The sequence below is a fragment of the Daldinia loculata genome, assembly GCF_022478755.1.
Source record: "Daldinia loculata strain CBS 113971 unplaced genomic scaffold F4817scaffold_67, whole genome shotgun sequence".
NCBI lineage: Eukaryota > Fungi > Ascomycota > Sordariomycetes > Xylariales > Hypoxylaceae > Daldinia > Daldinia loculata.
In genome coordinates, this window is record NW_026054921.1 from 59790 (window position 1) to 86433 (window position 26644).

Consider the following 26644-nt stretch of genomic DNA (forward strand, 5'->3'; position numbering starts at 1 on the left):
GTCTTAAGCTTGTGCCTACGCCGGTTGGTTTTGTTTGCTGTTTTTTGAGAAACCTCAAAAAACCAAAAACAAAATAAACCTCCTCTCTGTGTTGCATAGACACCCGGTTAATAGGCTTTTCGACAACATGTTGGCCCTCACGCACCACGAGCATAATGCGCCGGAGTTGACCTTGGCGGTTCTTGGCTGCGGTATGTCCTGAATTAGTATCCCGCTGTTTAGATTGGCGAATTAACGTGTCTCAGGAACCATGGGAATCGCCATTCTCTCCGGCATCCTGTCTTCCCTGCAGGAGATGTCGGGGCCTCGCCCCCTGCAGACGCCCTCTGGAAGATCGACCCCGGCCGACGAGATCCCTGCCCAACTCCCTTCCCGCTTCATCGCATGCGTGCGCCGGCCCGAGTCCGCCAAGAAGGTCAAGCAGGCTCTGTGGGAACACAGCTCTTCAGTCAAGGTGGTACAGAAGGATAATGTCGCGGCTGTCATGAAGAGTGAGGTTATCATCCTTGCTTGCAAGCCTTCCATGGTTGAGGATCTGCTTAACGAGCCTGGCCTGTCGAAGGCTCTCCACGGCAAACTTCTTATCAGCATATGCGCAGGTGTGACGGTTCCCCAGATCGAAAAGATACTGCACGGTGCTGTGCCTGAGAAGGACCCTGAAGTTGATGGACGCTGCCGAATTGTGAGGGCGCTACCCAACACGGCTAGCATGGTCAGGCAAGGCATGACAGTAGTTGCCAATAGCGAGCCGCCCCTACCAGCTCATACCTCAAGCCTCGTGACATGGATCTTCAAGCGAATTGGCGACGTCATCTACCTTCCCGCCAAGAACATGGATGCGTCCACAGCACTTGCCGGGTCCGGACCAGCATTCTTCTCCCTCGTACTTGAGGCTGCCGTTGACGGAGCAGTCTCCCTAGGCGTACCGCGAGCTGAGGCTCAGAGGATGGCTGCCCAGTCTATGAAAGGCGCTGCTGCCTTGGTCCTTAATGGAGACCACCCAGCACTGCTTCGGGACAGGATTAGCACGCCAGGTGGCTGCACTATCGAGGGTCTCTTAGTGCTCGAGGAGGGACGAGTACGGGGCACTGTTGCCAAGGCTGTGAAACAAGCTGCAGTTGTTGCCAGCCAGCTCGGCAAGGGCACTTAGAGGAGATAGGAATGGGCACGAGGAAAAGTTTCGAAGTGTGCATACGGATGGCGTTCAAGGCGTTTTAAATATAGATTAGAGCGCCGAACGAGATAGTTAATGCAACGGCTTGCTATTGCCTTTATCCATTATTCATTTCCCCCCTTACTTGTGTTACAAGCATCTGCTACGTACCCATGGATCAAGAATGACCAGTCCTCGCCAAGAGAGGGAATATGGAAATCCCCTAAAATATACACATAACGTAGGTATCATGAGACCCCCCGAAACTCCATACTATATTAGCACCATAGACCTCCTTATTACCAAAATACTAGAATTTTATTACTCCTATTCTTCCTCTGCTTCCTCGACGCGTGCCTTCTTGCTGGGAAGGTTTTCTATACTAGGGCCACCGGTGAGTCTCCTTTTACCATTAGTAGCCACAGGCTCGCTAGCGACAACAGGCGGCGTCGACTCAAGCCGGGCGAGGATCCTAGCATATTCCCATTCGACATTGTCCACAGTTTCGTTCAACTTGATGATGCGCTCTGTGATCTCGAATTCCCCCAGGATAGAGACGTTACGACGATATAGACGTTGCTTGAGAAGTAAGCGCCACAGCGTGTAGGCATGCCTGTCGGTTTTTGAAGGGGACGGTTTCTTAGTTTCGTCGTCTGCTTGAGGTCGGACAGAATCGGGCAGCTTCGACATGAGATGCATTTCGACGAGTCGCCAGAATTGGCGGGGTGCAATTTTAGTCTTGATCCGGAGATCCTCCAGCTTTACAATGTCAACAATTCCACCAATTGATGAGGTTTCGTGAATAGAGGGAGTTATTTGCGTATTGTTGCGCAATATGCCACCCTTTGCGGGAACTGGTACGTCCGTGTTAACTGTTAGATTGGCAAATTCGGGCACGTTATTGCGTAGATATTTCATATCACATAAATCTCGCAGTAGATCAAAATCCTCGTTAGGGTCCTCTACCGTCACCTCTCTCGTCGTAGCGGTATTCGTCGCTATCTCAAACATGGTGTTGTAAAGGAAAGCACCAATGCCTTTCCCCTGGAAAGGGGGAAGGATCAAGAACTGCGAAATTCTGATGCGATGAACGAAGTCCGCAGCAGGAAAATCATCCTTGAGAAGCTCCCACGAGTCATCCACTTTCCCATTGCCCGGCGAAGACGGCGGCGTGGGTTGTTGGAACATCCAGAAGTTGTAGGTTGTTGCATAACCCTGGAACGTATACTGGGGATTACCCTCGGCTTCAGGGCTAGGTGTCTTCTTATAAACGAAGAAGACATTCCATCTAGCCAGAGAATATTCCGGCTCGTCGTTTCCCTCCTCATCTACACCTACATATGATCCACCTTCGATATAGAATAGAACGGTAATTTGGATGCGCTTGACTAGCTGGCGAATCTCGGGTTGAGATAAAGTCCCCTGCCAGATTTCGTAGATTTCGCCATTCTTCTCCAAAGTCTTGATCAGGGTTCCAGGAGGGGTCCACGTATCGGGGAGACTTTTCACAGCCTGGTCGTATTCTTTCTTTGATTGGTATGCGACTGCAGATTGTCAGCAGGTTATCCATAAGTTATATAGAAACGACATATGTAGGTAGCACACCTCCAGGCAAGTAGTCTTTCATAGTAAGCTTAACATCAGCAGCCTCAACGTCGCCAACCTTAGTGAACTTTTTCGCTGAGGATACTGAGAGGTTCGGTCGCAGGTCCCTCGCATCAAACTGCAAATCGATCCTTAAGCCCTTATGTCCGAATATGCGCTCCTCCTCGCCAAAGATGGCATAAGTATGTCTCGGTTTGAAAGAGGCGATCTTTTCGATTCCTGATGAGGCAGGTCGCACGAGCGATATGGTGAGCGCCTCGCTGGCGTCAATCGTCCCTAGATATCAAATCAGTTTAGATCCTTTCCGCGACAATGATCGAGTTGCCTACACTCGTCCTCCATCTTGTCCTATCTAATAAGCTTACGGCGCAAGACCTATCGGTAATAAGCAGCAGGTGAGATTATATGACGCCAATGAAGACCAGTGCGAGGTCCTACAGAACCGACTGCCTTGATATGTATTAAAAAGGGAGGTGTATGAAAACTCAAAAACAGTTAAATGTCGGCACTTAACGCGCTTCTAGGAACTTGAGCGTCGCGTTAAACCGATTGATAGAAACGGCGCGTTCATCTTAGTGGAGCACAATGCGCACGGGCCAAGGTTACGGTAGCAAGACAGATCTTTCGGAGGCTTTTTCCCTTTTTCTAACTGGAAGGACCAAGCAAAGGCCTTGTCTAGTCCGCCAAGAAAGCCAAGCAGCCCAGACATTAGCGTAGGGTCTAATCCATTCTTAGACTTAGCGTAGTACTTCATAAGGTACCACTCAAGATGGAAAATCGGCAGTGACGTGAGACGGTCCCGCCTAAAAAGCAAGTTGCAACAGGGATAATTAGGTAGATTTTAGTGGACGCTTAAACTGTAACGGCTCTGACACTTGAGGCTACCGTCGCAAAAAAGATATCCAACTTCCATCTCGCTCTTCATCTTAGCCTCAAGCATCTTTTCAATTGCCATACGCAGCATTCTTCAACGTCAAGGGTCAGGTTATCTACATAGATAGCCTCCCTTCCTCGTCTTGAGGCATTGCCCCTGACCATACGCGGACTTAGCACCGGTCAAGATTTACACCAATGAATCGGTAACAAGCAATTATCCCTTAGGTGCTTCCTCTAAGTGAACGCAGTAACCATGGCGGGAACTGGAGTTTTTATTCTACTTGCCCTAACAGTATGTTCAAAATACTCATCCCAGCTGTCAACTATGATTCAATTACTAACTTTATTTCAAACCGTAGGTGGTTATGGCATTAGCGTAAGTTGTTGTCTCCTGTTCGACACAACCCCCCAAGTTCGAAAATTGACGAAACGCAGTTCCTTTCTCGCCGGCGCACTACCATTATCCATGTCCCTTACCCAGTCACAACTTCGACTGATTTCAAGTATCGGCATAGGCATACTAGTCGGCACGTCGCTGATAGTGATCATACCCGAAGGAGTCGAAGCAATTACCGAGGCGTCGATCCCCTCGCATTCGCAAAACAGGAGAAGCTTATATAATGCGAGACATGTTGCTGCAGTTAGGTGGGAAGAGGGGTCAGATCCCATTTCAGCAAGCAGTATAGACTTGACCAAGATTTCCCCAAAGGAATTTGGCGACCGGAATGCGTTGGATATAGCAAGGAAAGGTAGCCCGGCCAACTTCGATTACAACGCCAGAGCGCCAGCGGAGGAACCAGAAGCAGTGCCAGGTGGTCAAGCTAAACCTAGCACAGGGAGCCAACACGCAGAATCTGGAGCACCCACTTTCTATATTGGGCTTTCTCTGATATTGGGTTTTGTTGTCATGTTCCTGATCGATCGTCTTCCTCGCCATGCGTCAGAAAACTTCCAGCCACCCCCGCCACCGAGGCATATCAGCTTGAGCAATTTGGGTGGATCATCTCTCTCCCGCGATGAGGAAGAATCCGAAGGCTTCTTGGGTTCCCTAACACCTACGCCGAAACAGTCGAGAAGCCTAGCGACCACTACAGGTCTAGTGATACACGCCGCGGCGGATGGCATCGCAATGGGGGCATCGGCTACTTCGCCAGATACGAAGCTAGGATTTATTGTATTCATTGCCATTATGGTGCATAAGGCGCCTGCGGCTTTTGGTCTCACCTCGATCCTTCTGAAACAGGGTCTCTCGAAACGTGCGGCTCGAGGTCACCTAATTGTGTTCAGCTTGGCCTCTCCATTTGGAGCTTGGGCAACCTTCATCCTTGTTAGTTTCCTGGGTGGAGGTGGCGAGGGTAGGTTAAACCAATGGTGGACGGGAATGCTGTTGCTATTCTCGGCGGGAACTTTCCTGTGAGTGCAGATACGATTATATTGTCTTTCATGCCTAACTAATGTTCTAGCTATGTCGCGATGCATGCCATGCAAGAAGGCGATTCACCTTCCGGTCACGATGGCTCGATCGCCAACGGTTATGCGGATGGCGGCCAACGAAAGCACACCCACCCGCAGATGCGGGAAACACTTGCAACTGTAATTGGGATGTTCTTGCCTCTTCTCACACAGTTCGGCCACCACCATTGAAGCGGCTAAACGGGCTACCATTTCTTTTAAATTATGCTTTTCTTCCAAGCTATAGAGGGAGTAAGTATCTTGAAAATGAATGACCGACATGTTCAAGTCAAAACCAACGACGTAGATCGCCCCTGTCTTACCTACCTATGTGGATTGGGAACGTGTATTACAATTTTAAAAATGGTATTCGATTTCGATGAGGTCTTAAAAGAGTTACAGAGTCCGACGAGCTGGTTGTACAAAATATACCCATGGACTGTAAATAGACCAATTTTTCGTCATCTTCGGTTTCACACAAAAGCAGACTTTTCTCATTATTTGTCATGAGCGGCGGGTTATAGGACTGGGTGATGGGGTTGTATAATATAATAATTTCTTGCTTGCATACGCAATGACTACTAGAACTTCGAAGCTTCACGGTGCTATTTTAATTAGTATTTTTATAGAGAAATCCAGCGAGGCGCCATGAATATTATATAAGTGATATCAAGTTCTCAACCCTAAGCTACCTCCCCAGGTAAGTAATGCATAGGTTGGGTACCTATAGTTACCCAGGTAGTCATATACTACCCACGGATACTCTTCCGGCCTTGAAAATGTACCTAAATAACCTACATATGTAGTTTCAATAATCTATATTACGTGGCGTCTCAATAGTAATATTTGCAGTAAATGCATCAATTACCGTTTGTCAATACCAGTTATACGTCGCAGCCAAATAGTAGCTTTCGTCAGTATTACTCTACTTAACCCATCCCTTACATATATTATATCGTATCACTTCCGCCTTGCAGATGTAACATGTCTCGTCGTGGCTTACTTCAATATAGTTTCTCGTAAGAAATTTAGTTTAGCCAAGCAAACGCCATTTAGTTATTGGGGAAAGACTAATAACCATAAGGATATATTAGCCATGATCTGGCTTGAGTCTTGGCAGAAGCTAACATCACTAACACGGTGATGGCATGTTGCCATACGAATTTAGGTACCTAGGCCAGAAACGATTCTCTTAGACGAGCGTACTAAATCAAATCGCCTCGTTTCATCAATCATCCAGTGAGAAAAGCTTCTTGTTTATATCGTTGCACTTGTACTTATTACCATTCTTCTGACTCAGCGCTTGCTGCTTCGTTACCCCAACTTAACATCCAAAAACCTCTATACAATATAAACATCCACTCATAGCTTAACGCCGATGTCATCTTGCAGACATGACAGGATTATACCATCTTCGCCGCTAGCTAGACAGGGCGAGTAGTAGTCTGTTGATATAGTATATCAACATTCCGCCTATAAAAACACTAGCTGCTAGGTCGCCACGGTACAGACGGCAATGCGCTGGCAAACTCTGATAAGCTGGGTAAGTTGATGAAGATAGCAATGCCGTGCGCATTCGGTCGAACATATGGAACACATTTTGACTCGTCCTGGCTCTTCAAGTAGAAGCTCTAGATAAAAGCACGGGTAGACGAAAACGTATAAGTGAGTGAACAATGGCCCGCATTCTGCCCGCAATGCTGTAACATTGAATGGCACGAAGCGTACCTATGCAGCCACGAGCTGGTACTCACATCATCCGTCTGTTAACTACATCCATGGATTTTCCCAAGCGCAGAAGCGCCCGCGGCACCGAAGTGGGAACTGCGGAAACAGCCTTCCCAAAAGTGGACAAGGACGGCGGCGGCGAATAAGAATTCGGGTATGGCGCGAAGTATATTTACAGATTTTATCGCCGGATATAGTGTACTGTATTTGAGGTACAGGACATGTGTTACCGTTTACGATCTTTAGTCTTTAGGACAGGGATTTGCATTAGCCCGGTCGTTGTAACCGCCCGTAGACCTCAAAAGGAATTTCCATATGAGGTACCTAATGAATGCGATTGTCTATAGGATTGTGCATTAGCTGGAGGGTAGCAATTGTTCGCTATGGAACTTTGGTGAACCAGGAATACAGTAATTTGAGATTGCGACGAATTGATGTCCCTCACTACCTTTTACAGAAATACATGCAGATTCTAAGTCAAGGGCACCGACTAGGTAATGTAAATTTAGGACTAGAAAATCGATAGACCCTAGCGAGACGAAACGTTTTAGATTCCCGGTGTTGCTAAATAAGAACTTACATTAGATACATACGTGCGAGCACTGTGCAGAGACGGACTCCTCATTCTTACTAATTGTACTATGTTGTGTAAATTCTGTACTACCCACGATATGTACCGCGATATGTACATTACACATACATGTAACTACCTATATACTTCGTACAAGTGCCCAAACGTTTGAACTTTAAATCGTGTCTGTACAACTATTCTAAAGAGTATAGTCGCTATTATCAACCAATAAGGGCTTGACTATAGTGATTATAGAGATTACGTCGCTTATAGTTTTGGATCATCAAGAGACAAAGAAGAGGACACCGTCGGCAGTCTCGCCTATCTTATATGCGAACCCGAGTTTATATATTAAGCATACATGCATAATGGCCCTTAAAGGTCAGGTAGGTATGTACTATGCAGAGTACATCTCTGCAGCCTTTAATTTAATACAGTATATATACTGTAGCGCTAGTGTAGCACCTCCCCCGGCGGGAGAAACTTTATGGACTTACCATGGGGAGGCACGTTCCTGCTCATCTCTGCTAAGGATCCGCTTCCCTAACCCCCATTCCACTTTGGAGAATCACATCTTACCATCCTCAACTGACTGCACTCACTACCTTTTATTACACCATCATCATTCCTCTTACAATTTTGAACCGATACCAACGATACGCTTGTAAGGGGCTTGAGAATTCGATATCCACCCACCCCCTTCCCCTTCCGTCTATGTACTTTGTAGACTAGTCTCTCTCCTCCGCTCCTCGAGAAATCTCCGTTTTTTGCCTTCCGCCCACAGCCTTTCAAAGACGACATATATGCTGCCAATGCGTTACTAAACCCTCTTCGCGCTTCCTTTTCTCGTCGCTATACCGTCCTTCCCCATCGTAGCCTCTTTCGCCCATCCGGACAGTGTTAGTTTGTCTTTACCCTTGTAGGCCTGGTTTAGATACTACCGTAGGTCGTTTGACCTACCAATTGTGTGTCTTGGGACGCGGCTTGTCTCATTGACCCCGAACGTATGCAGAACTATCCTTGTGTGCCCCTACTCCAACATTAGCACTTCCTGCACGCGGACAATCTATATACGAGCCTTTACACGGCGCTTACTTGCCGTCGCATTTTAACTACGAAATACACTCAACATATCTGTCCATCCTATTAACTAATACCGTACAGGCAAATACATTTTGCCTCAAAGGGCCCGGCAATTCACTCGTCGATCGTGGTCGGGACGGTCGACGGATCGTCGTAGGATAGCGAATATACAAACTTGATATATAAAGTAGCATATAGATGGCAGGTTACGGTAGTCTCTCGGAAAGGAGAGCCAGCGTCTCGAACCGGGCTGAAGAGTTGACTTTGGACACGACTAGTACCGGTCCCGTCATCATAAATCAGAGGATGGATAAGATGATCCAACAACCCCGGCCTAGGGGCCCGCCTACGCCCAGCATGAGCACGCCGGCTCCGGATTTCGACCAGCAAGTTACGGGCTCTCCGCCGCCACCTCCTACGCCTGCGGCCTCGCCGGGACCCACGGATACGCAACCCGACTGGAGTGATGCCGCCGATGACGAAGACTTTTTTCTCTCTCAAATGCGCCATCACTTCAAGGCCTGTTCGGGGCCACAAAGAACGCGGGTCCTTGCCGACTTACTAAATATGTGCACGACACAGCAGCTCAGTTTTGTACATCAATTCGTGAGCCCTCTGCTGAAGAAGGACCCTTTTACCAGCCTACCCGACGAGTTGTGCTTGAGGATATTATCGTTCATAGATGATCCGCAAGTACTTGCGCGAGCATCACAGGTATCCAGGAGGTGGAGGGATCTTTTAAGCGACGATGTAACATGGAAGAATCTCTGTGTTAAGCACGATTACGGCCGTCGCCTCTCTGAAGTCTCATATGGAGTTCCGCCATTTGCGGCAATTAGGCCTGGGATATTACCTCTATCTGATCCCGAGTACACTCACAGCTTTCCCGGCGCTATTCCTGGCCCTTCGACGTTTCATTCTTCGACTCGTAGCTTCGACAGCTCTACGGAAAGCTCTTCGACTACCGGGCGCCCTAAGCTTAGGTCGTATAAGTCGCACTTTAAACAGAGATATCTTGTTGAGTCCGCCTGGAGAACTGGAGGGCGTAATACCACGCGGACTATTACCCAAGATAATAGAGTTGTGACCAGTCTCCATTTAACCCCGCAATATATCGTGGTAGCTCTTGATAATGCGAGAATCCATATCTTCGATCGGGAAGGCAATGCCCTTCGTACCCTTCAGGGTCATATCATGGGCGTTTGGGCTATGGTACCGTGGGAAGACATCCTGGTCAGTGGTGGGTGCGATCGCGACGTACGGGTCTGGGATATGACATCTGGGTATGATTATTGCTCGAAACTCGCATGAGTTTAACTAATTACGTCGATAGGAGATGTCTGTATACTTTACGCGGCCACACTTCCACGGTCCGTTGCCTTAAGATGTCGGATGCGAACACGGCCATTTCCGGCTCGCGCGATACTACCTTGAGAGTTTGGGATATTAGGCAAGGAGTTTGTAAGAACGTCCTGGTCGGGCACCAAGCAAGTGTGAGATGCCTGGAAATAAAAGGCGACATAGTCGTCTCTGGTAGCTACGATGCGACGGCCAAGATATGGAGCATATCTGAAGGCAGGTGTCTGCATACACTTTCTGGCCACTTTAGTCAGATATATGCCATCGCGTTTGATGGTCACAGAGTTGTTACCGGAAGCCTCGATACTAGCGTGCGCGTCTGGGATGCTCACACAGGGTATGTTTTCCACGTACACGATGGATTTAGGTGTTCATACTAACTCGGATGAAAGTGATGGCATCGCCGTTCTCCAAGGCCATACTTCTCTCGTTGGCCAGTTACAGCTACGGGGCAATACACTGGTCACAGGAGGCTCAGATGGTTCCGTTAGGGTTTGGTCTCTTGAAAGGATGTGCCCTATTCACCGACTAGCAGCACATGACAACAGTGTCACCAGCCTTCAATTTGACGATACGCGTGTCGTAAGCGGTGGTAGCGATGGCAGGGTCAAAGTCTGGGACGTGAAAACGGGCCACCTCGTACGGGAACTTATTACGGCTGAGTCTGTCTGGAGGGTAGTATTTGAGGACGAAAAGTGCGTCGCGGTAGCGAACAGGGGAAGTAGGGTTATGATGGAGGTAAGTTTATCCAAGTTAATATATTACAAGCGTTTCTCACATAAAGAATAGGTCTGGTCATTCTCGCCTCCGGAAGACGCCTTCTGCGAAAGACCGCTTTCTTTACCTCAAAAGCTCGCCGAGCCTTCACCTACCCGGCCTTTGACGGGCGATTTCCGTCGCTCGAACCTAGGTCTACCTACGGATGATGGTTCTGGTAGGAGCGATGTGGAGATGATCGATGCTGGTCCATCCACGGCTCCTCTTGTTGTGAACACGACTTTTTTCCACGACGATTAGAACGGCATTATAGCATGGAAAGAGCTATAGACGTGCTCTTCACCCCATATCATTCACATGATACATCCCCCTATCCGTAGCTTTTCAGCTATTTCCGGTTTTTCCGAGTTCAGTACCGAAACAGTACATTGACATATGCATCGTCTGGGCGTTGAAGCATGGTAGCATTAATACGTTAGCATTGGTTGCGCCATTTGGGGGGTCGCGAATGACCGAGTAGGTAGGGAAGGGAGTGAGTGGCGCAATTTGGGAGGCTGGTTAATGCTTGGTATTGGAAGATGAGGGTGCGAACACCGGGTCGAAACTTTTGCTTCGGTGGGCTTTTTTTTTATACAGAACGGGAAACGGAAGAGGACGGGCGCTCACAACGATTGCTTATCTGACTCCGTAGGAAAGGGTATTTTTCTACTTCACCAGGCTCCGGGCGGCGTACTATTAGCGGGCCTTACACAGGTGAGATCGCATGTGTATATGGTATACGTGGAGACGGGTGACGATAGGCATTCAATATATATAAGGGGTCGACCGTAGTTAGATACCTGGAGGCGTCGGGCGATTAACCCGATCCCAGATGCGAAGACTTGCTTTTGGAGGCGAGCGAAATTGATTTATTCAAGAAGATGATAGGTGGTGACTTGGTGTGACTTTGGACCTCATCTTGGTTGGGTATTAGGTACCTATTATAAAGGCAAGGCAGGCGTAATGATGGAGTACTAGATTTCGTTTATTTTACGATTGGGGTTTATCTTTCCCCCTCCCCTATTTTATATATAGGGGTGGTATTCTCTACGTAAGTATAAGTATAGTACAAGCCGTGCCCCTTCCTATATTCCACAACACCTGTTTAATCTCAAGCGTCTGCACCTCACACTGCTTAGGTATGTAGGTAGGCATACATATGTATAGGTATCAAACATCGCAGGGGAGTTAAGTACATAAGGCATATACTCAAAGAATCGCCTTGTCCCCTGCAATCCCCGCCCACTCATCCGCAATCACCCCCCGAGCCTTCCTCTCCCAAGCACTCAGCCCCTTTTCCTCCTCCAAACTCTCAAGCGTCTCCTTCGCCATCTCGCGCGCCGCTTCTTCGACCCCGCTCACCGCCGCCCGCTGGATCAGAACACGGCGCTGCGGGTCCGACCGCGGGAGCAGCATCGCGTACTGGAAACATATCTCCGGGTCGTCGAGTTCCTTCACGGCGGCGGAGAGTATAGCGCGCGCGCGCGCGGTCTGCTTCCGCTCGAGCAAGAGGCGGCTTAGCGCTAGCACGCCGCGTGCGCGCCAGTGCCACACTGCGTTTTCGCCGGCCGCGGAGTACGCTTTGCTCGCGTCCTCGAGGAGCTGCGTTGCGCGGTCGGTGCCGGCGCGCGTGTTGGTGGCGATTTGGACTAGGGCGGCTAGGGTTAGCGTGTCGGGGCGGTACTCGCTGCTGCTGCTGCTGCGGTCCGGGCTCGCGAGAAGCTTTGCTAGAGATTCCTTTGCGTGCGCGAACTGCGGGTTTTCTAGATTATTGGTCTTGTGGCCGAGGCGCGCTAGGGTTAGCGCCGAGGGGGCGTAGCCGGCTGTCGTGCCGGTGGTTAGGATGTGCAGTGCCAAAAACCGGTTTCCGGGGGTCTGGGCGAAGAGGAGGAGCGTTATGGCGGCGTAGTGCAGCGTGAAGAAGGGGATGGTCCCGTCGCGGGTGGTGGGGGACGCGGCGGTTGGGGAGAGGTTGCGCTGCTGCCAGTTTGGCTTGTTCTCGATGGCGAGATGCACGTAGCGTTTGCATGCTTCGAGACATTGGGTCGGAGAGACTTCGCCGTTGGGGACGAAGGGTGGGATGGTGTGCTTGGTCCAGAAGGGGAGGCTGGGGACGTCGGCTTCTGTGAAGCGGATTTTGATGAAGGTGTTTCGGTGTAGGGGGACTCGGGCCTTGACGCGCGGAGCGGGTGTGGTTGATATTGACCGGGCCGGGGGAGGGAGGCGGCCATGATGGAATTTGGGGAGTTGATAGGATAGGGTGTATAACCTCGTCAATTGACGAAGGGGAGGTCTAGGAGGCATGGCTGTGGTGGAATTATGAGATTACTTCATTGGTCTAGCTGGTAATTGACCTGCTCAAGTGTCTAAAGTCTTAAGACGGGTAGGGGTGTAAGTGGTAAGTGTAAGTGTAAGTTGTAAGTGAGGTTATCCATCAAGCTACTTGTCGAGTAGCGCATAACAAGCACGTCTTTACGACAGAATGTTATAAGATACGAATCAACTCATAAGACCTCAGATCATATCATAATAGTTTAACATGAAATCAATATTTCGTTCTTAATGATATAATACCACGGGTTCAAGGTGAGTGAACGATGAACAAGACGGATAGATCCGGAAGACCGAGGATTTACCGAAGTCTATTTTAACCACCGGCCCCACATCATTCCTATCAGCCTATCAGTCTATCAGCCTATCGGAGATTTGTTTATCTTATCGATCAACAAACATCTAGAAAAAAGTGCGACCCGCGCAACATTCAAGACGTGAACAAACCTATCAACATACAAATTGACACTAGTGATTTGCTCTCTGTTGGTTGATATACCATTAATTCCTGTCAAATATGCCTCCCGTTACTCGAAGACGCGCTAAAGATGCCGAAAATGCACTTGAGAGCGAAGTAATCCTACCAAAAGAATCATGGCGCGCGAAGCGGAAATCAACGGGGAACGATAATAACGTCGAAAATGGAGGCGCTGTTTCCCCGGCGCAAAAAGTGGGAGATCCTAAACAACGGAAGCTATCCGTGCGCACACGAGAAGACGAAAGCACGGGTACCGGCCGAAAAACACACCTTGAAGCAGAAAGACCTACGAGCCCAAAACCTAAGAGTTCCCGGACGAGCGCAGTACCAGATTCCCAAGATAAAGAAGAGAAATCATGGGGATCAGACTCCGCATTACTCTCGAGCGTCTCGAAGCAGTTGGAAGAGGATGCAAGCCAAAGACTAGCTTCTTCACAGTCGCTGTCGCTGTCGCAAGAGCCTGATCAAACGCCTGCCCCTAAGACCAAGGGGAAGCATCTTGTCTTTGACGATGATGACGATGTAGAGAACTTCGTTGCGGCGGCGGCAGAAGTAGGCAAGAAGGTAGAGGTAGATATCACCAAAGACGAAGAGGAGGAGAGTGACGACGATGATGCGCCTGAAGCCGTGTCGACACAGGCCGCTGCCAAGGAGGTACAAAAATCAACTCAGGCAGCTTTGGATGCCGCTGAGAAGTAAGCGCTTCCATATCCCACTACCTCGAAACCCCTATACTAACCAAATCTCCAGACAAACCGCCAATCTAAAACGAAAGCGCCAAGAAAGAGACAACCTCTTCAAACAACAAGCCGAGCGCCGCAAACGATCTCGCGCAGAAGTCGAAGTCCACCAATCCAAACGCCCACGCAAAGACTCCGCCTCCAACGACTCAGACTCCGAAGAAGACGACACTCCCGAAGTCGAAACGGCCGTGACAACCGGCCGGCGGCGCGCGCAGAAACTCGCCGTCCCTACACACCTACCCGCCGAGTTCCTCGCAGACTCGAGCGAGGACGAAGACGAAGCAGACGGTGATAACGACAACAACAATGGCCATGGCCAGGTCCTGAAGAAGCGGAAGAAGCTGTCCGGTCCGCAGCCTACGAAGATCACGTTCGACGACCAGCCCAAGAGGCCGCGGGACCGCGTGGTGGGATCGACTAAGTACAGGGTTCTAGCCGAGCAGGGCGATGTGCGGCTCGCGCCGCGGGCGCGGAGGGATGCTAGGGTGTCGAAGGAGAGTTTGTTGAAGAGGAGACGGGTTGGCGTGGTGCCGGCGAAGGGGACGGGAAGTGGGAAGGGTTTTTTTGTTAAGCGGTAAGGAGGTGAGAGAAAGGGGGAGGAGGATAAGAGGGAAGGAGACGTGGTTGGCTTCAATGAAGCTAGTTATCTATATCCTACGTGCGTTAACTGTTAACTGAACAAGTTCAAATTCCCACGATTTATATGAGCTGTACGATGATCTTATATCTTGAGTCGGTCTGTCAGAGCCTCTTGATTTACTGGTTTCTGATAGTTGGTTGAGTCGCAAACATAGAACTATAGAGAACGTCTTTCACATTAATACTTATGGAGTCCTCCCCTCGCTCCCCTATTCGGACTTATAGTTCTTGGATTAGGCTTTACATATTCGGAGCTTCGAGCTATAGAAGCTACCTAACCTACCTGATGTAAGGCCGGTAGAAATATGGGTGGCGGGTAACGTATGTTAACGACTAACTAGTAGCTTAGTTGGGCTGATATATTACGTTGGAAGGATCACGGTTGGTGATATAGGTGAAATATAAGATATAGTTCTAACGGAGGGGGGGGGGATGCCATTTAATGTGATCTTTACAGATTCATTCCGAGTTATTGCTTAGTTAATATATACCTAGGTAACTAACCAGTTATTCTACCACAAGCTACGCACTTGTCAAATCTATACTTCCCTCCTAATATAAGAAATATCATTTATAATCACTAACTACCCAAGGTATTGTAGCCATTCGTTATGACTATACAAAAACATCCTATAAATTATCTACCTAAACTAGCATCCGAAATATTATAATTAGCATATTTACCCTAACATGCCCTTCCTCCTTATCTTAAACCGCAAAGTTGACGGCCACTCCATATAACAGCAGACTAGGTCAATTTAAATACAACATACTTTTCATCACCAGTCAAGCAATCAAGCACTTAACAAGTCACCACAAGCCAGAATCAAATATTTCATAACAGCAAAACAATCAGAACTTGATTTCGCACCAGGAATCTTCCCCGGCTAGCATTTCTTTATACCAGACCGTAAATCGTTAATATACAGCGCTTTGCTTCGAAAAGACACCAATCTCCCCTCCTGCTCAAGCAATACTAAAAATAACGTCGCCAATGGTTCTCATCGACGGTGAGTATCGAGCGACAACCAACCCTTTGCCCCCCTTCCGTCTTTCCCTTTTGACACCGACGCATTTTCAATATCGATAGCCACCGTAAAACGACAAAATATTCCCTCCATCTAGGGACTTTGCTCCCGATATGTAACGAATCCAAACGATGCGATGTAGGCGTACATAACATAGTGCTGGTAGATAGACATGTTCTCGCATGGGTTGCGTAATAAGAAAACTCCGAAATGGTATCTTAGATCATCAGAAGCTTGGCTGCAAAACAAGCCAAAAGCTGAGGCGGTAGAGCAGCGACAAAAAGAAAAGCGAGGAGCGAAGCATAGCCTAAGCCAATGGCAGGCTCGAGAATAAAAAATAAAAAATATTCGTTCAAAACATGGTCCCGTAGAGGTCGTTCGTCTATATGGGCGTCAAAGCTCCGAGGATATATATCAGATGAAGATAGATGTGAAAATGTAAAATGCTATCATGGCTCTTCGATAATTCCCTCACCGCCAGCTTCTTCCCTCCATTCGCGGCTCTTGTCTGTCAGCTTCTTAATACCGTTGACACGACCAGCCCACAGGCTCTCGATTGGCGTTCGGAACGTAAACGCGCGCTGGCTACTGATAACTCCGATGGCTTGCAGGACGGCCTTGCGGCTGTCACGCCCAAACACGGCAGGGTGGTTAATCCATTCTAGGCTGGCCTCGAGTTCAGAATCAAGTGCAGCGACTGTGCTGACGTCAATGCCGTTCGCGTTGCCCAGAGTCAAACCGTCGTTCGACCGGCTCCGGTGAATTGATGGTGGGAAACCGTTGGCACCTGAATGAGCCGAAGCAGTAGGTGACGGGGTATGCTTGCGATCTGGTGTGGCCGAGATTGGAGACGCATCTGATCCGGGTTGAGGAGTAGACGGGTTTGATTTGCTGTTAGCCAACGACGGCACAGGGACAGGCGGAAGTCCGCCTTTACCTAATCCCTTCAAGATCGAACGAGTTTCGTTAAGAAGCGTCTGTGCGCGATCGTGTTGGCCCCGTGAAACCAACGTTAACGCTCGAGTGAGCATGTCAGATGTGAGAAGTTCCATCCGCCGTTGGACAATATGTGGATGAGGCGGAATCGGCGGGTTGTTTTGCCAGGATGCCTTCTTAGAATTACCCGGCGCTGGTAACATTGTAATAGCAAGTAACGACGGTCTTGGGAGATGCATCATTGTACCATCTCTCAAAATATCGCCCCAGACTAGATCCGCCTGGATAAGCGGCAATTCTTCTACTGAGATTGTTCTCTGGTCGTCATGTTCCACGGGTCCACCCAAAGCTTCTAAACCAGAAACAATTGTCTCCCACGGATCTTGAGGCAACTGCTCCTGGGATGTGTTATCAGGAAGAATGACTAAGTGAACTAGGATATCCCTCTTGTCTCCGAATCTAAGATCACCTAGTGAAGCCTCCGCGTCACGACCCGTAGCACGCTTGGTGATCTGTAATGCTCCGCTGATCTTATGGAACCTGGCCGGCGAGCCTTCTGGTAGTTTCAGTTTCAGCTTTACGTTCTGGTGAGATAAAGACTGCAGTGATCCTAGGCAGCCGGCTAAACACTCGCGTAGCATCATCCAGTCCTTCACGTAGGTATACGAAGCCTTCGTTCGCGAAGATAGCTCGATCATAGTATCCGGTTTGTGAGTCATACCGAGACCAAATGAATGAATTGTAATCCTAAGTACTGTTAGTATTGCTTTACTTTATTTTAGTAATAGGATCCGTCTTACTTGGCAGCTTCCGCTCGTGAGACGACAAAGTCAACGCTGTCGACATCAGATGTTGAAGCGTCGCTGATGAGCATGATCGTCGCGATCGGGTTGTTGTACTTTCGTTGCATGAGTAAATCCATAGCGACATTTGCGCCTTCTACAACGTCCGCACGGTGGCTCTTTTGTCCCACAGGTTTGATCGAACTTAGAATATTGTTCCATCCGTGCCATGCCTTCGTGGTCATCCCTACGATGGGCACACCACCTCCTCCTGAACCGAATGTAACGAGACCCATGCGATCCCTCTCGCCAAGGTTATTGACCATGAACTTCAGAGCGTCCCTGACTAAGTTTATCTTTACACCCTGCATCGAAGAGGAGATAGGCACCACTACAACAACATCAATAGGTACGTGGAATGATGAAACCAATGGGCTCCTCGCGACGCTAGTGTACTCAGTAGCGACCGTAGTGATGGACTTGGGTCCGCCGTAAGAAGAAGCTACCGATGAGACTCGTTGGGGCCGACCTCCTCTACCCCATTCATCTTCTTCGTTTTCTGATGCCTCAGCACGTTCATATGCTGGGCTTCTGACGGGGGATCGCTCAACAGCATTGAGATCGAGAAGAGCCTGCTGCCATAGCTTCAGCTGGTTTCGGTTCTCAAAGCGCAGATGGAACTGCGGGAGTTCCGCAACAGAAAGGCTGAGAGTTAGTACGTTCTCATCAACTGTAAGTTAAAAGAATTAATTAGCTGGATCTTCTAGTTTTGCAGATAGGCCACTCACTCATACCGGTTTCAGTGACTTCATTAAGATGCTTCTTGATAAGGATAGAACCCTTCAAGGTGCATCTGGTTGCTTTCCGAGGCATGCCATTTTCGTCCCATTGTTGTTGTTGCGCAGGTGGGAGGTTTTTCTTTTCTTTGACGCAAATGAGCATCTCGGCAAAGAGGTAACATTCCAACTCCTGCCATGAAACTTTGTCCTTGCCAACGCGTAAAGTGCCATAAAGTCGAAGCTTTCCAAACCTACGTCATGTTAATAATTTGTGATAGAAAGATACGGGATCGCAATCACATACCTATTGAAGTCGAGGCCGTGCCAGTTGTCGACCCGATTCCGTAAGTTCTCAGTCATTTCCTCGAGCACCTCAGGCGCTTCGTATGGATAGAAGCGCGGCTGCGAACTCCTCGCAGGTGACGGCGGTCTTTGCGTAAAAGTATCCTCTGCGCGCGCTGGTGGCGCTGGGTTCACGATACCAAGGTCTTCCGGATCAGGCTTCCATTTGTTATCGGCAACTTCTACCGTAATGAGACACGTCAAGGTCTGCTGTTGCCTTGAACGCGTTATGGTGGGGAATTCGGATCGAACAACAACAGAAGGCGATGGGATCGGATTGCGCGACATAGCTCTTGGGCTACCCGGTGTCGTTTCCATAGCTTGGAGGTCGTAGTCATGGCGCCGCGGCGGGCCGCTTTGCGCCGTCTCGGGATAACCAGTCGACGCAGTGATACCGGTCACTTCGCTGTTACTACGGTCATGCTTATGGTTGTTCATATAACGTTCCGAAGGTGGCGGCTCCCGACTATCTCGGACACTACCTCGAGTGATACTTTGGCCACCGTTGCTAGGGGCTACACTTCTAACATTAGACTCGCCACTAGGCGGACGGCCACCTTGGGTTTCCCAGGGGTCTCTCTGGGGTTCTCTCTGGGCTGGTGCTGTCAACGACCTGTTATCGGCTGACACGGATCGTACCATGCTAGTTATTTTTTCTGTGCAAAAGTTAGCATAAACCCAACTTAGACTACCATATTAACAACTAACCGATATCCAGAACATTACCTCCGCGACTCGTGTCTAAATGTAAAGGCGCATTGCATGAGGGGCAATACTGCGACTCGAATTCACGTATGAACTCATAGAAGCAAGCCTCGTGCGAAACATGCGAACATGAGAATTGTAGAATCCTCTCGCCGCGAAGCGTGTGCTCTAACGGCTCTTCGCAGACGGCACATTCACTTCCGACGAAAGTCCTCTCCCTCCGCGTGCGACTCCTTTCCGAACTTAATGCGCCCGACATGGTGTTTTGACGTATGGTATCTCTAGATGTTGAAGAGCTTATGGAAGCTGCAGAGCGATGCGATGGCGCTCGCTGTGGTTGTGACGACGGACGAAGCGAAGCCGCGGTAATAGAATGATCTAGTAATTATTCACACAATCAGCCGCGATTGCGCAATGGCGAGACACAGTCTCTGTTCGACGGGCCACAAGGTGGGGAAAATCCCAAGCGCAGCTCCAGTCGGAAGCAGAACTTACTCTTCTCAGGATAGGACGGAACGCTCTGCGAACTATCCCAGTCTTCTTCCTTTTCCTTTCTCCGAAGAGAACGCAGAGAACGCAGAGAGCGCGACTCGGCTCCAGACCTCAAAAGACCTAATTCGAACAAATGCGATTTCTGACTCTCGCGGAACCTATGATCCTTAGAGCTGGTGCCACTAGAATATCCGTGTGTTTTTGACGATGATCGACTAAACATGAGCGACGTAAGATTGCTTAGACTTTAGGTGAGTAGGTTATAGACAGGATAATTAATGACTAAAAGTAGGCCTCGATTCGGAGTGGCTGCGTGCAAGTGCTGACACTGTTTAGTTCGACCGACCAATGTCTCGGTGGCTGTGATGATCGTCTGGTGAAGGACTGTTTCAAGTTGGGGGTAAGCTTATGCCCGCGACGGGGAAAATAGAAGGCTGTTGGGCGATGGCGACGGCACATGTGTGTGAAAAAGCGAGCTTCCGAAACTGAATAGGTTAACTTGCTAAGTTGAGTATAGCTTATAATCGATTCAAGATCGTTAATCGAATGTTATATGTAACGGTTCGTGGATCGTAGATCGTAGTCCGTAGGGTGATGGTCGAGAATTAGTTGCTTGGATAACAAGTCCTATAGAGTAGGGGAAATGGTCGAGGATGTTTCTAAGATCTCCCTAGTGGACGAAAGATATGCTCTTCAAATCTTGCCGGGATATGAGATACCAATAAGATGTGAATTAATGGTCCAATTTTCGATAGCCGGAAACACCAATCAATCCAATCAATAATACGCTGCCAGCCCTCCCTGTAAACTGACGAAAGAGATGTTGCTAATAGATGCAAGATTTTTAATATTTTTAGGGGACTGTCGTTAGAAGAGAAAAGGGGAATCCTGCTACTATTCGTTCCCTTCAAATTACTTTTCCTCCCCCTCTAACCCCAGGCCAAGTTTGAAACAAGGTAGACCCTTGACTCGCAACGCAGAACCGGTAGTCTGCTACGTAAGTAAATGCAATTTCTGGCAGCTGCTAGGCTAAAAGGTGATGGCGATGACTCGCGCTCAATACCTATTGAGTACTGACAACTCTGAAGGCGAAAAAGAACGACGATGCCATAACGGAGAAGGGTTCACCAGTTTAGAAAAGTAAGGAGAATTGCGGCAGTGGAAAAAGGGAAAAGAGATGGGGGCCACAAGGGACCAAAGCACACTTGACGGTACATATGTATGTATGTATGTATGTAGGTGAAGTAAGTAATAAGTAAGAAGTAGGTATGATTATGATCATTATTACTTCGTATCTCGTTTATTATTACAATACTACGGTACGGTAATACGTACTACGCTACGTACCGCGCTCTCAAGATCCCCGTCAGGGAAGGGGTGCCTTGCGCTTACCCTAGACGTTGGGTACCTAGGCAGGTCCTATCGAGACGGGGAAAGTGGACTTGAATGTGTACTCCGCACGTAGTTGACATGTACATCAACCTACAAACCTAATCTAGGTACCACATGTAAGGTATTGGCTATATGTAGGTATTTTGTATTTTGTATTTAAATATTGAAGGAGCGAGTGGACACTGGACAGTACCTAACCTAATGACATGATCCATCTGTATACCAGGAGGTAAGAATGAAATCCGAAATCCCATATCTTTCCAAGCGCTAAACCGTTGGAACCGGTATATGTAAATAGTATCAAGCCACATTCCGGCTATCGGGTCCCGTCCTCTCCCCATCGCGTCCTAGGAGAATAAAGCAAAAACGTTAGATGCAGTGATCCGTGATCACTTCTCACCCATCACCTCACGCAGATCACTCTCTGCGTGTCGAACCAGTGGTGTCAAACCCGCTATGTGGACCAGCATATGTACCTATATATAAGAGAAGCACTAGAATATGGTTGCGGAGGCCCGAGTGAAAGTCCAAGTGGGCGGCGAACCATTATCGAGGGGTCTTGTGTAGTCTGTGCGTACCACTGTGACATGGAATAGGAATTTTCTTAATCCTTGTCAACAGGGGGAAAGATCCTTGTCTCCAACCATATTGCAGTCCACGTCCATGGGTACGAAAAGCCAGGCACCATTGCGTAGGTACCTACCTAGTGAGTAAGTGTACAATATGGATTTTGATAGCTTCAACTACTAGTGTAAGCAATAATCGTATGCACATACTCCTCATCGATCACAGCGCAAATACATAGGCGGGTTGGGCTGTTCTCATTTCTCGTACTCATATCGCCGCAGAGCTCTACGAGTGATGCCACTTACATAATAAATAATTGTAAGTGGATAGAACATGGCATATTAGTATTATTTCATACCTCATTCTACCCTAAAAACAGCCGTCTATGAGCCGCCTTCAAGCTACGACCTGAAAGGAGATGAGAAAGCCGACGACCAATCCTACATAGTTGAGCCAGTTAAACATTCGGCAGCGCTCCCGCTGCAAGCCTCTAATGTGATAAGTGTCTTTTCAGCCGCTCGTAGAAAAGTTCCAGCGCATGCTCTAGAGGCGCTAGAATCGATAGATCTCGAAGCGATTATGGAATCTAGTTGTCAACCCGACCTGAGCTAGCGCTAGGAGTATTCTACACGTGGATCGCTAGGTCGCCGCGGCGTTATGATTAATGATGGTACACATGTAGTCTCAGCTTATTAGTTTGATCCGCAACAAGAAAAAAAACGAATAAAGAGTCAAAGCGATATCAGGAGGTCAACATTCGACCATATGGCCTCTCCACAATCACTGCAATTTCGTATGGTAAGGGAGCTGAAGCCATGCCTCCATAAATCAATGCTCCTTTTCCCCGTTATATTGTGATTTTCTATTGACGATGACGACTATTGAGGCGATGACCATTTATTACTCGGTTTCCAGGCGATTGGGTAGATGATGGGTTACACGTAAGTACAGGTAGGTTTGTTAGGAACAGGTTTAATGATGAACATTGAATTCTATCAAAAATGATATTTACGGATGCGCATATAGTGAGGTAGTACATTAGGTGCATAATTAGGTACATGTATGCAATGCGTGTGATATATCCGGGGTACCTATGTACATGAGGTATCTGTCTCAGATGTACATACAACTTACAACTAAGGTACGTACGTCGCTTATAGAATTACATTATTCTACGGCAACCTTTCAAAGTCAAAATGCACTTACCTAAGATATAAAAAATTAAAAATTTAAGAAGCAGCCGTCTTACCTAATACCCAAGGTGTATTATTCAACTCTAGCGCGGCTTAGGTGTAAAATTCTGTAAACTTCAAGATTTTCTCTTATTTTCTCTCGATTCGTTCTTAGTGTACCACCATATCACACTATATCACTTCTATGCAACACCTCGCTAAATGTCTGCGGATTAGGTATGTGGTAGTCAAGTCTATCATGTACGCACTTCCTACTTAGCCATCCGGGTAGTTTATCAGGTAGCCATTGACTCCCGCTTTTGACGGCATTGCATATAACGATGATCCAATCACTGGATGCCGATGATGGTGCATTTATACAGAAACACTACTATGTGCCATCCCCGGGATGACGCCATGTAATCCTACGGCCGAACTTGGTCCAATTGTAGTTCTCAGCCCGCAAGGCAAAAGCTAGCAAGGCAAAGTGCTATACACACCTACGACAAACCACCAATAGAACCCTCTGTCAGTCTCCTTCGAAGCGGTTCACGACAGTCTAGCAAGTAGCAAGACTTCTTCACCAAGTAAAGCGGGTAGAGATACGGGGGCGTCCCGACTTGTCCGTTCCATTGTTACCGAGACACTGTTGCACAACTGACCAATGCTATGGACCTCCAAAAGTCCTACGTCGTCTAAGCGCCAGGACCAATGTGGTACAAGCATCTGTTGTCTGACCACCGATTGCGTAGAGGTCCTCCACGCCACTAGCCCGCCACTATAGCGGTACCTAGTTAAAAGTCGTCTAGTATCCGAGGGGTAGCTTTTGCGGCAGACATGAACTTCATGTAGCTGATATAACAATGTCACACATCAGTGTAGCACCGCCGAAGTCATAGAGAGAGACAATGGAAACTTTCTGGTTCAAGTCGAATCCACAGTATTGATATTAAAAATAAGGCATTAGCAGAGATAGTTTTGTTCAAACCTTTGGATCGAACTAGTACGCTACAAATAAAATAATCAAAAGCGGTAATTCGTGGGAGGCTCTATCGCCATCAGGTTCCGTGGCGGAATCCCCGATCTCACCAACGACACTAAAGCCCGATATGGCTCTTATAAGAAATAGTCTTTCAAATAGGTCGACGCAGCACACCAGTAATATAGCTTCGAACCTCTGCGGGTATGCTAAGCATGACTAAAATATGACATGCAAGACAACCTACCGCCTAAAGTACGTATAGTCCAAGACGGCGGTACCGTACCCCAATACATTACGCAGTGCGACATGGCGAGGCTGTTATCATGCATTTTGCTGTAATAGCTCTTGTCTTATAGTGGGGGAAATGTGTGCTAGTTAATCTACTGAGGCAATCTCACATCAGCGATTCGTTTATGAACGACATTACACCAGCGTATACGACATCCTCAACACGAAACCTCGGCGCCCACCAGCGTATAAGGCCAATAGCTGTAATGAAATCATCGGATAGACGATATTCAGTTCGTAACCGACTTGCCAATGTACCCAGGAATGATTCAATGACCTAGGGGCTTGCTTTTTCCATCCGGTCTTACTCTGGAGGCTTCCTCTCACTCCAAAGCCAACACTATAGTCTTGTTCTAATATGAGAAGCGTCATAAGGCAGCATCAAGGCAGGGTCAAACCCACATGTGCATACGCCTGGCCTTTTATGGGTTATGACTCCGTGGCGTCTTAAAGAAGAGAGGTTCCACACTGGCAACCTCTCGAGGAGGGACCTGAGTACCTGTCATGAAACATGTACATACCAACGAGGCGAATATCGAATCGCATCTTGCAAGGACAGTACCAAAATTAACAAACCACGTCGCCCACGTGGCAAGGACCACGAGGTTTCCAGATAGGCAAGTGTATAGGGGTCTCTTCCAACTTTCTAGTGGTCGATCAAGCGATGGAATATTCCTTAGATTCGCCTACTCTATTTTAAGAACAATCCTGAAAGGTGGCACATACGAATTAGATCACTGATCTCTCTCTTCGAATCTGAGGCACATCTGAGTGGAGACCAAGAATCCAAGGATGATTTATAGCTGCCGGAAAAGTAATTCGTTATACAGCCCATGAGAAAATGGGTATCAAGGGATTCGTACATCAAGCGTTTATTCCCAGGCCAAGCACTGATAGCAAATACCACCATCTCAAGATGAATAATAACCGCATCCACTATTTAGCCGCGTACATTACGTCCTTCTAGAACCTCGAAACCACACGCTATAGCTACAAGCTAAGTTAATCTCTATCCTAGAGGCAACACGGCAGTACCACGGCAGGATCATTAGAAAAGAGAGTAAAGTGCTGAAGAGGCACGAGCCGCGCGCATTTACGTCAGCTACACTACATATTTGACCGAATAAGTGTTCGACAGGCGGTGCTAGGCACAGATCCTACTCTGGTGCTGTAGATCCGTTGTTGGTGTATCATCCAGGTCAATTCAGCTATTTACTATGTAGTTCAATCGTGACTAATGCATTGGTGGATGAATGGCATACGAATGTTACGCTCGCATATTGAGAATACGACGATACCCATTAACCGTTCACCTCCATAGTAGCACGATCCTAACATTTCATCCTGCTCGCTACTAGTATCGTATACGAGAGTGGCAGCTAGTCTTATCAGCATGTTACTTTGATTCCATTGCTGCGATCATATCATCGAGTTCTTACTCTCATGAGCTGGGTGTATTATGTTCGTCCGAAAAAGATAGGTCTCCAACCTGACCAGCTGAGATGAGGCCGGGGTATCTTGTCCCACTGTACCATCAAATCCCAGAAGGTGTTCCTGAAACGCCCAGGAACGTGCAGTAGATCAGGGGTCAAGATGGCGAAATATGGGACCGCCTACAATACCGGTATCCTAGTGTGCTTCGAATCTGGCTATTCTACTGCACAGGCGGATCACACTTGTCTCATCAAGAAGGACATGGCTACCGGTCATGGGTTCCGGACGTGGAGATTTTACTATAAGGCCCGCTCCGATACTACATACCGCTTCACGAAACAAACGCCATACTGCTACGGCACATACACGCCCTAAACCTAAACCCTGTAACTAACGAAAATACTAACATGTTTAGGCAAGGCTCGTTTCATTCATCGATTTTAATATGCTAATATTCTTATCGCATACTCGGTCTAGCTATGTGTGTTTCATCGACAGTTAGGTACTTTAACCAAATCGTAACGCCACGAGATTTAACGATTTACATCGTTAGATTTGGCGAACTAAGATCCAGCGCGTAGGAATAAGCGGACTGTCCCGCGACGATCTGTTTACTCTATCACGAATTGCCAGACGTCTCGGACCTAGTCCAACCCAGGTTGTCATAAACCCGGTAGCGGCGCACAGACTAGTTCACCGGAACACAGAAAAGATCTCGCCTCGCTTGCACTCATTCCCGTCCCGTCACTTGCTCTCGCGAAATCGAACGGGACGTTGTCTTTAATTTCAATAATTTCCGGTTCATCCATCCCTTGTGGTTGTGACGGTGCACCGTGGCGTTACCTTGCATTAAGTCCGACCACGTTTACTCCCCGACCTAGCGGTCAAACTACTACTATGTATCAATTCAAACATATGGTGGCATATCATATCAATATCGAAAAGAGATGGGCTCTACTTTCGATTTCCTT

At 48.1% G+C, this 26644-nt stretch overlaps 7 protein-coding genes across 7 annotated transcripts; 4 read left to right on the forward strand and 3 right to left on the reverse strand.

Moving 5' to 3' along the window:
* Positions 1-14: 14 nt before the first annotated feature.
* Positions 15-1315, forward strand: F4817DRAFT_254650 (pyrroline-5-carboxylate reductase). Its single transcript, XM_049299201.1, has 2 exons — positions 15-191; positions 246-1315. Exons 1-2 carry the CDS (start codon positions 128-130, stop codon positions 1148-1150), a joined length of 969 nt encoding a protein of 322 aa, XP_049155145.1. The 5' UTR covers positions 15-127; the 3' UTR covers positions 1151-1315.
* Positions 1262-3352, reverse strand: F4817DRAFT_349847 (acyl-CoA N-acyltransferase). The gene is made up of 3 exons (XM_049304880.1): positions 3088-3352; positions 2759-3034; positions 1262-2697 (listed from the first exon to the last, which is right to left on the reverse strand). Exons 1-3 carry the CDS (start codon positions 3098-3100, stop codon positions 1481-1483), a joined length of 1506 nt encoding a protein of 501 aa, XP_049155146.1. The 5' UTR covers positions 3101-3352; the 3' UTR covers positions 1262-1480.
* Positions 3353-3582: 230 nt separating this feature from the next.
* F4817DRAFT_349848 (Zinc/iron permease) lies at positions 3583-5734 on the forward strand. Its single transcript, XM_049304881.1, has 4 exons — positions 3583-3926; positions 3994-4010; positions 4070-5047; positions 5098-5734. Exons 1-4 carry the CDS (start codon positions 3888-3890, stop codon positions 5276-5278), a joined length of 1215 nt encoding a protein of 404 aa, XP_049155147.1. The 5' UTR covers positions 3583-3887; the 3' UTR covers positions 5279-5734.
* A 3040-nt stretch (positions 5735-8774) lies between these two features.
* F4817DRAFT_361528 (WD40 repeat-like protein) lies at positions 8775-10844 on the forward strand (the record flags this gene model as incomplete). Its single annotated transcript, XM_049306423.1, has 4 exons — positions 8775-9751; positions 9802-10164; positions 10220-10565; positions 10617-10844. 4 exons carry the CDS (start codon positions 8775-8777, stop codon positions 10842-10844), a joined length of 1914 nt encoding a protein of 637 aa, XP_049155148.1.
* A 746-nt stretch (positions 10845-11590) lies between these two features.
* On the reverse strand, positions 11591-13180 carry F4817DRAFT_254724 (uncharacterized protein). Its single transcript, XM_049299202.1, has one exon. The coding sequence runs from the start codon at positions 12885-12887 to the stop codon at positions 11793-11795; it is 1095 nt and encodes a 364-aa protein (XP_049155149.1). The 5' UTR covers positions 12888-13180; the 3' UTR covers positions 11591-11792.
* A 131-nt stretch (positions 13181-13311) lies between these two features.
* F4817DRAFT_349856 (uncharacterized protein) lies at positions 13312-14956 on the forward strand. The gene is made up of 2 exons (XM_049304883.1): positions 13312-14087; positions 14143-14956. The coding sequence occupies exons 1-2, from the start codon at positions 13432-13434 to the stop codon at positions 14711-14713; spliced, it is 1227 nt and encodes a 408-aa protein (XP_049155150.1). The 5' UTR covers positions 13312-13431; the 3' UTR covers positions 14714-14956.
* Positions 14957-16251: 1295 nt separating this feature from the next.
* Positions 16252-19605, reverse strand: F4817DRAFT_361531 (Pleckstrin homology domain-containing protein; the record flags this gene model as incomplete). The annotated part of the gene is made up of 5 exons (XM_049306424.1): positions 16252-17485; positions 17539-18250; positions 18309-18550; positions 18604-19297; positions 19350-19605. The coding sequence occupies 5 exons, from the start codon at positions 19603-19605 to the stop codon at positions 16252-16254; spliced, it is 3138 nt and encodes a 1045-aa protein (XP_049155151.1).
* Positions 19606-26644: the final 7039 nt, after the last annotated feature.

What these genes read in the sequence shown, in the direction of transcription:
- F4817DRAFT_254650 (XM_049299201.1), top strand. Translation starts at nt 128, where the DNA reads ATGTTGGCCCTCACGCACCACGAGCATAATGCGCCGGAGTTGACCTTG. An exon ending in CTTGGCGGTTCTTGGCTGCG is followed by an intron (nt 192 to 245) that starts GTATGTCCTGAA and finishes AACGTGTCTCAG; the next exon opens with GAACCATGGGAATCGCCATT.
- F4817DRAFT_349847 (XM_049304880.1), bottom strand. An exon ending in GAAAGACTACTTGCCTGGAG is followed by an intron (nt 2,698 to 2,758) that starts GTGTGCTACCTA and finishes GACAATCTGCAG; the next exon opens with TCGCATACCAATCAAAGAAA.
- F4817DRAFT_349848 (XM_049304881.1), top strand. Translation starts at nt 3,888, where the DNA reads ATGGCGGGAACTGGAGTTTTTATTCTACTTGCCCTAACA. An exon ending in TTCTCGGCGGGAACTTTCCT is followed by an intron (nt 5,048 to 5,097) that starts GTGAGTGCAGAT and finishes CTAATGTTCTAG; the next exon opens with CTATGTCGCGATGCATGCCA.
- F4817DRAFT_254724 (XM_049299202.1), bottom strand. Translation starts at nt 12,887, where the DNA reads ATGCCTCCTAGACCTCCCCTTCGTCAATTGACGAGGTTATACACCCTA.
- F4817DRAFT_349856 (XM_049304883.1), top strand. Translation starts at nt 13,432, where the DNA reads ATGCCTCCCGTTACTCGAAGACGCGCTAAAGATGCCGAAAATGCACTT. An exon ending in GCTTTGGATGCCGCTGAGAA is followed by an intron (nt 14,088 to 14,142) that starts GTAAGCGCTTCC and finishes CCAAATCTCCAG; the next exon opens with ACAAACCGCCAATCTAAAAC.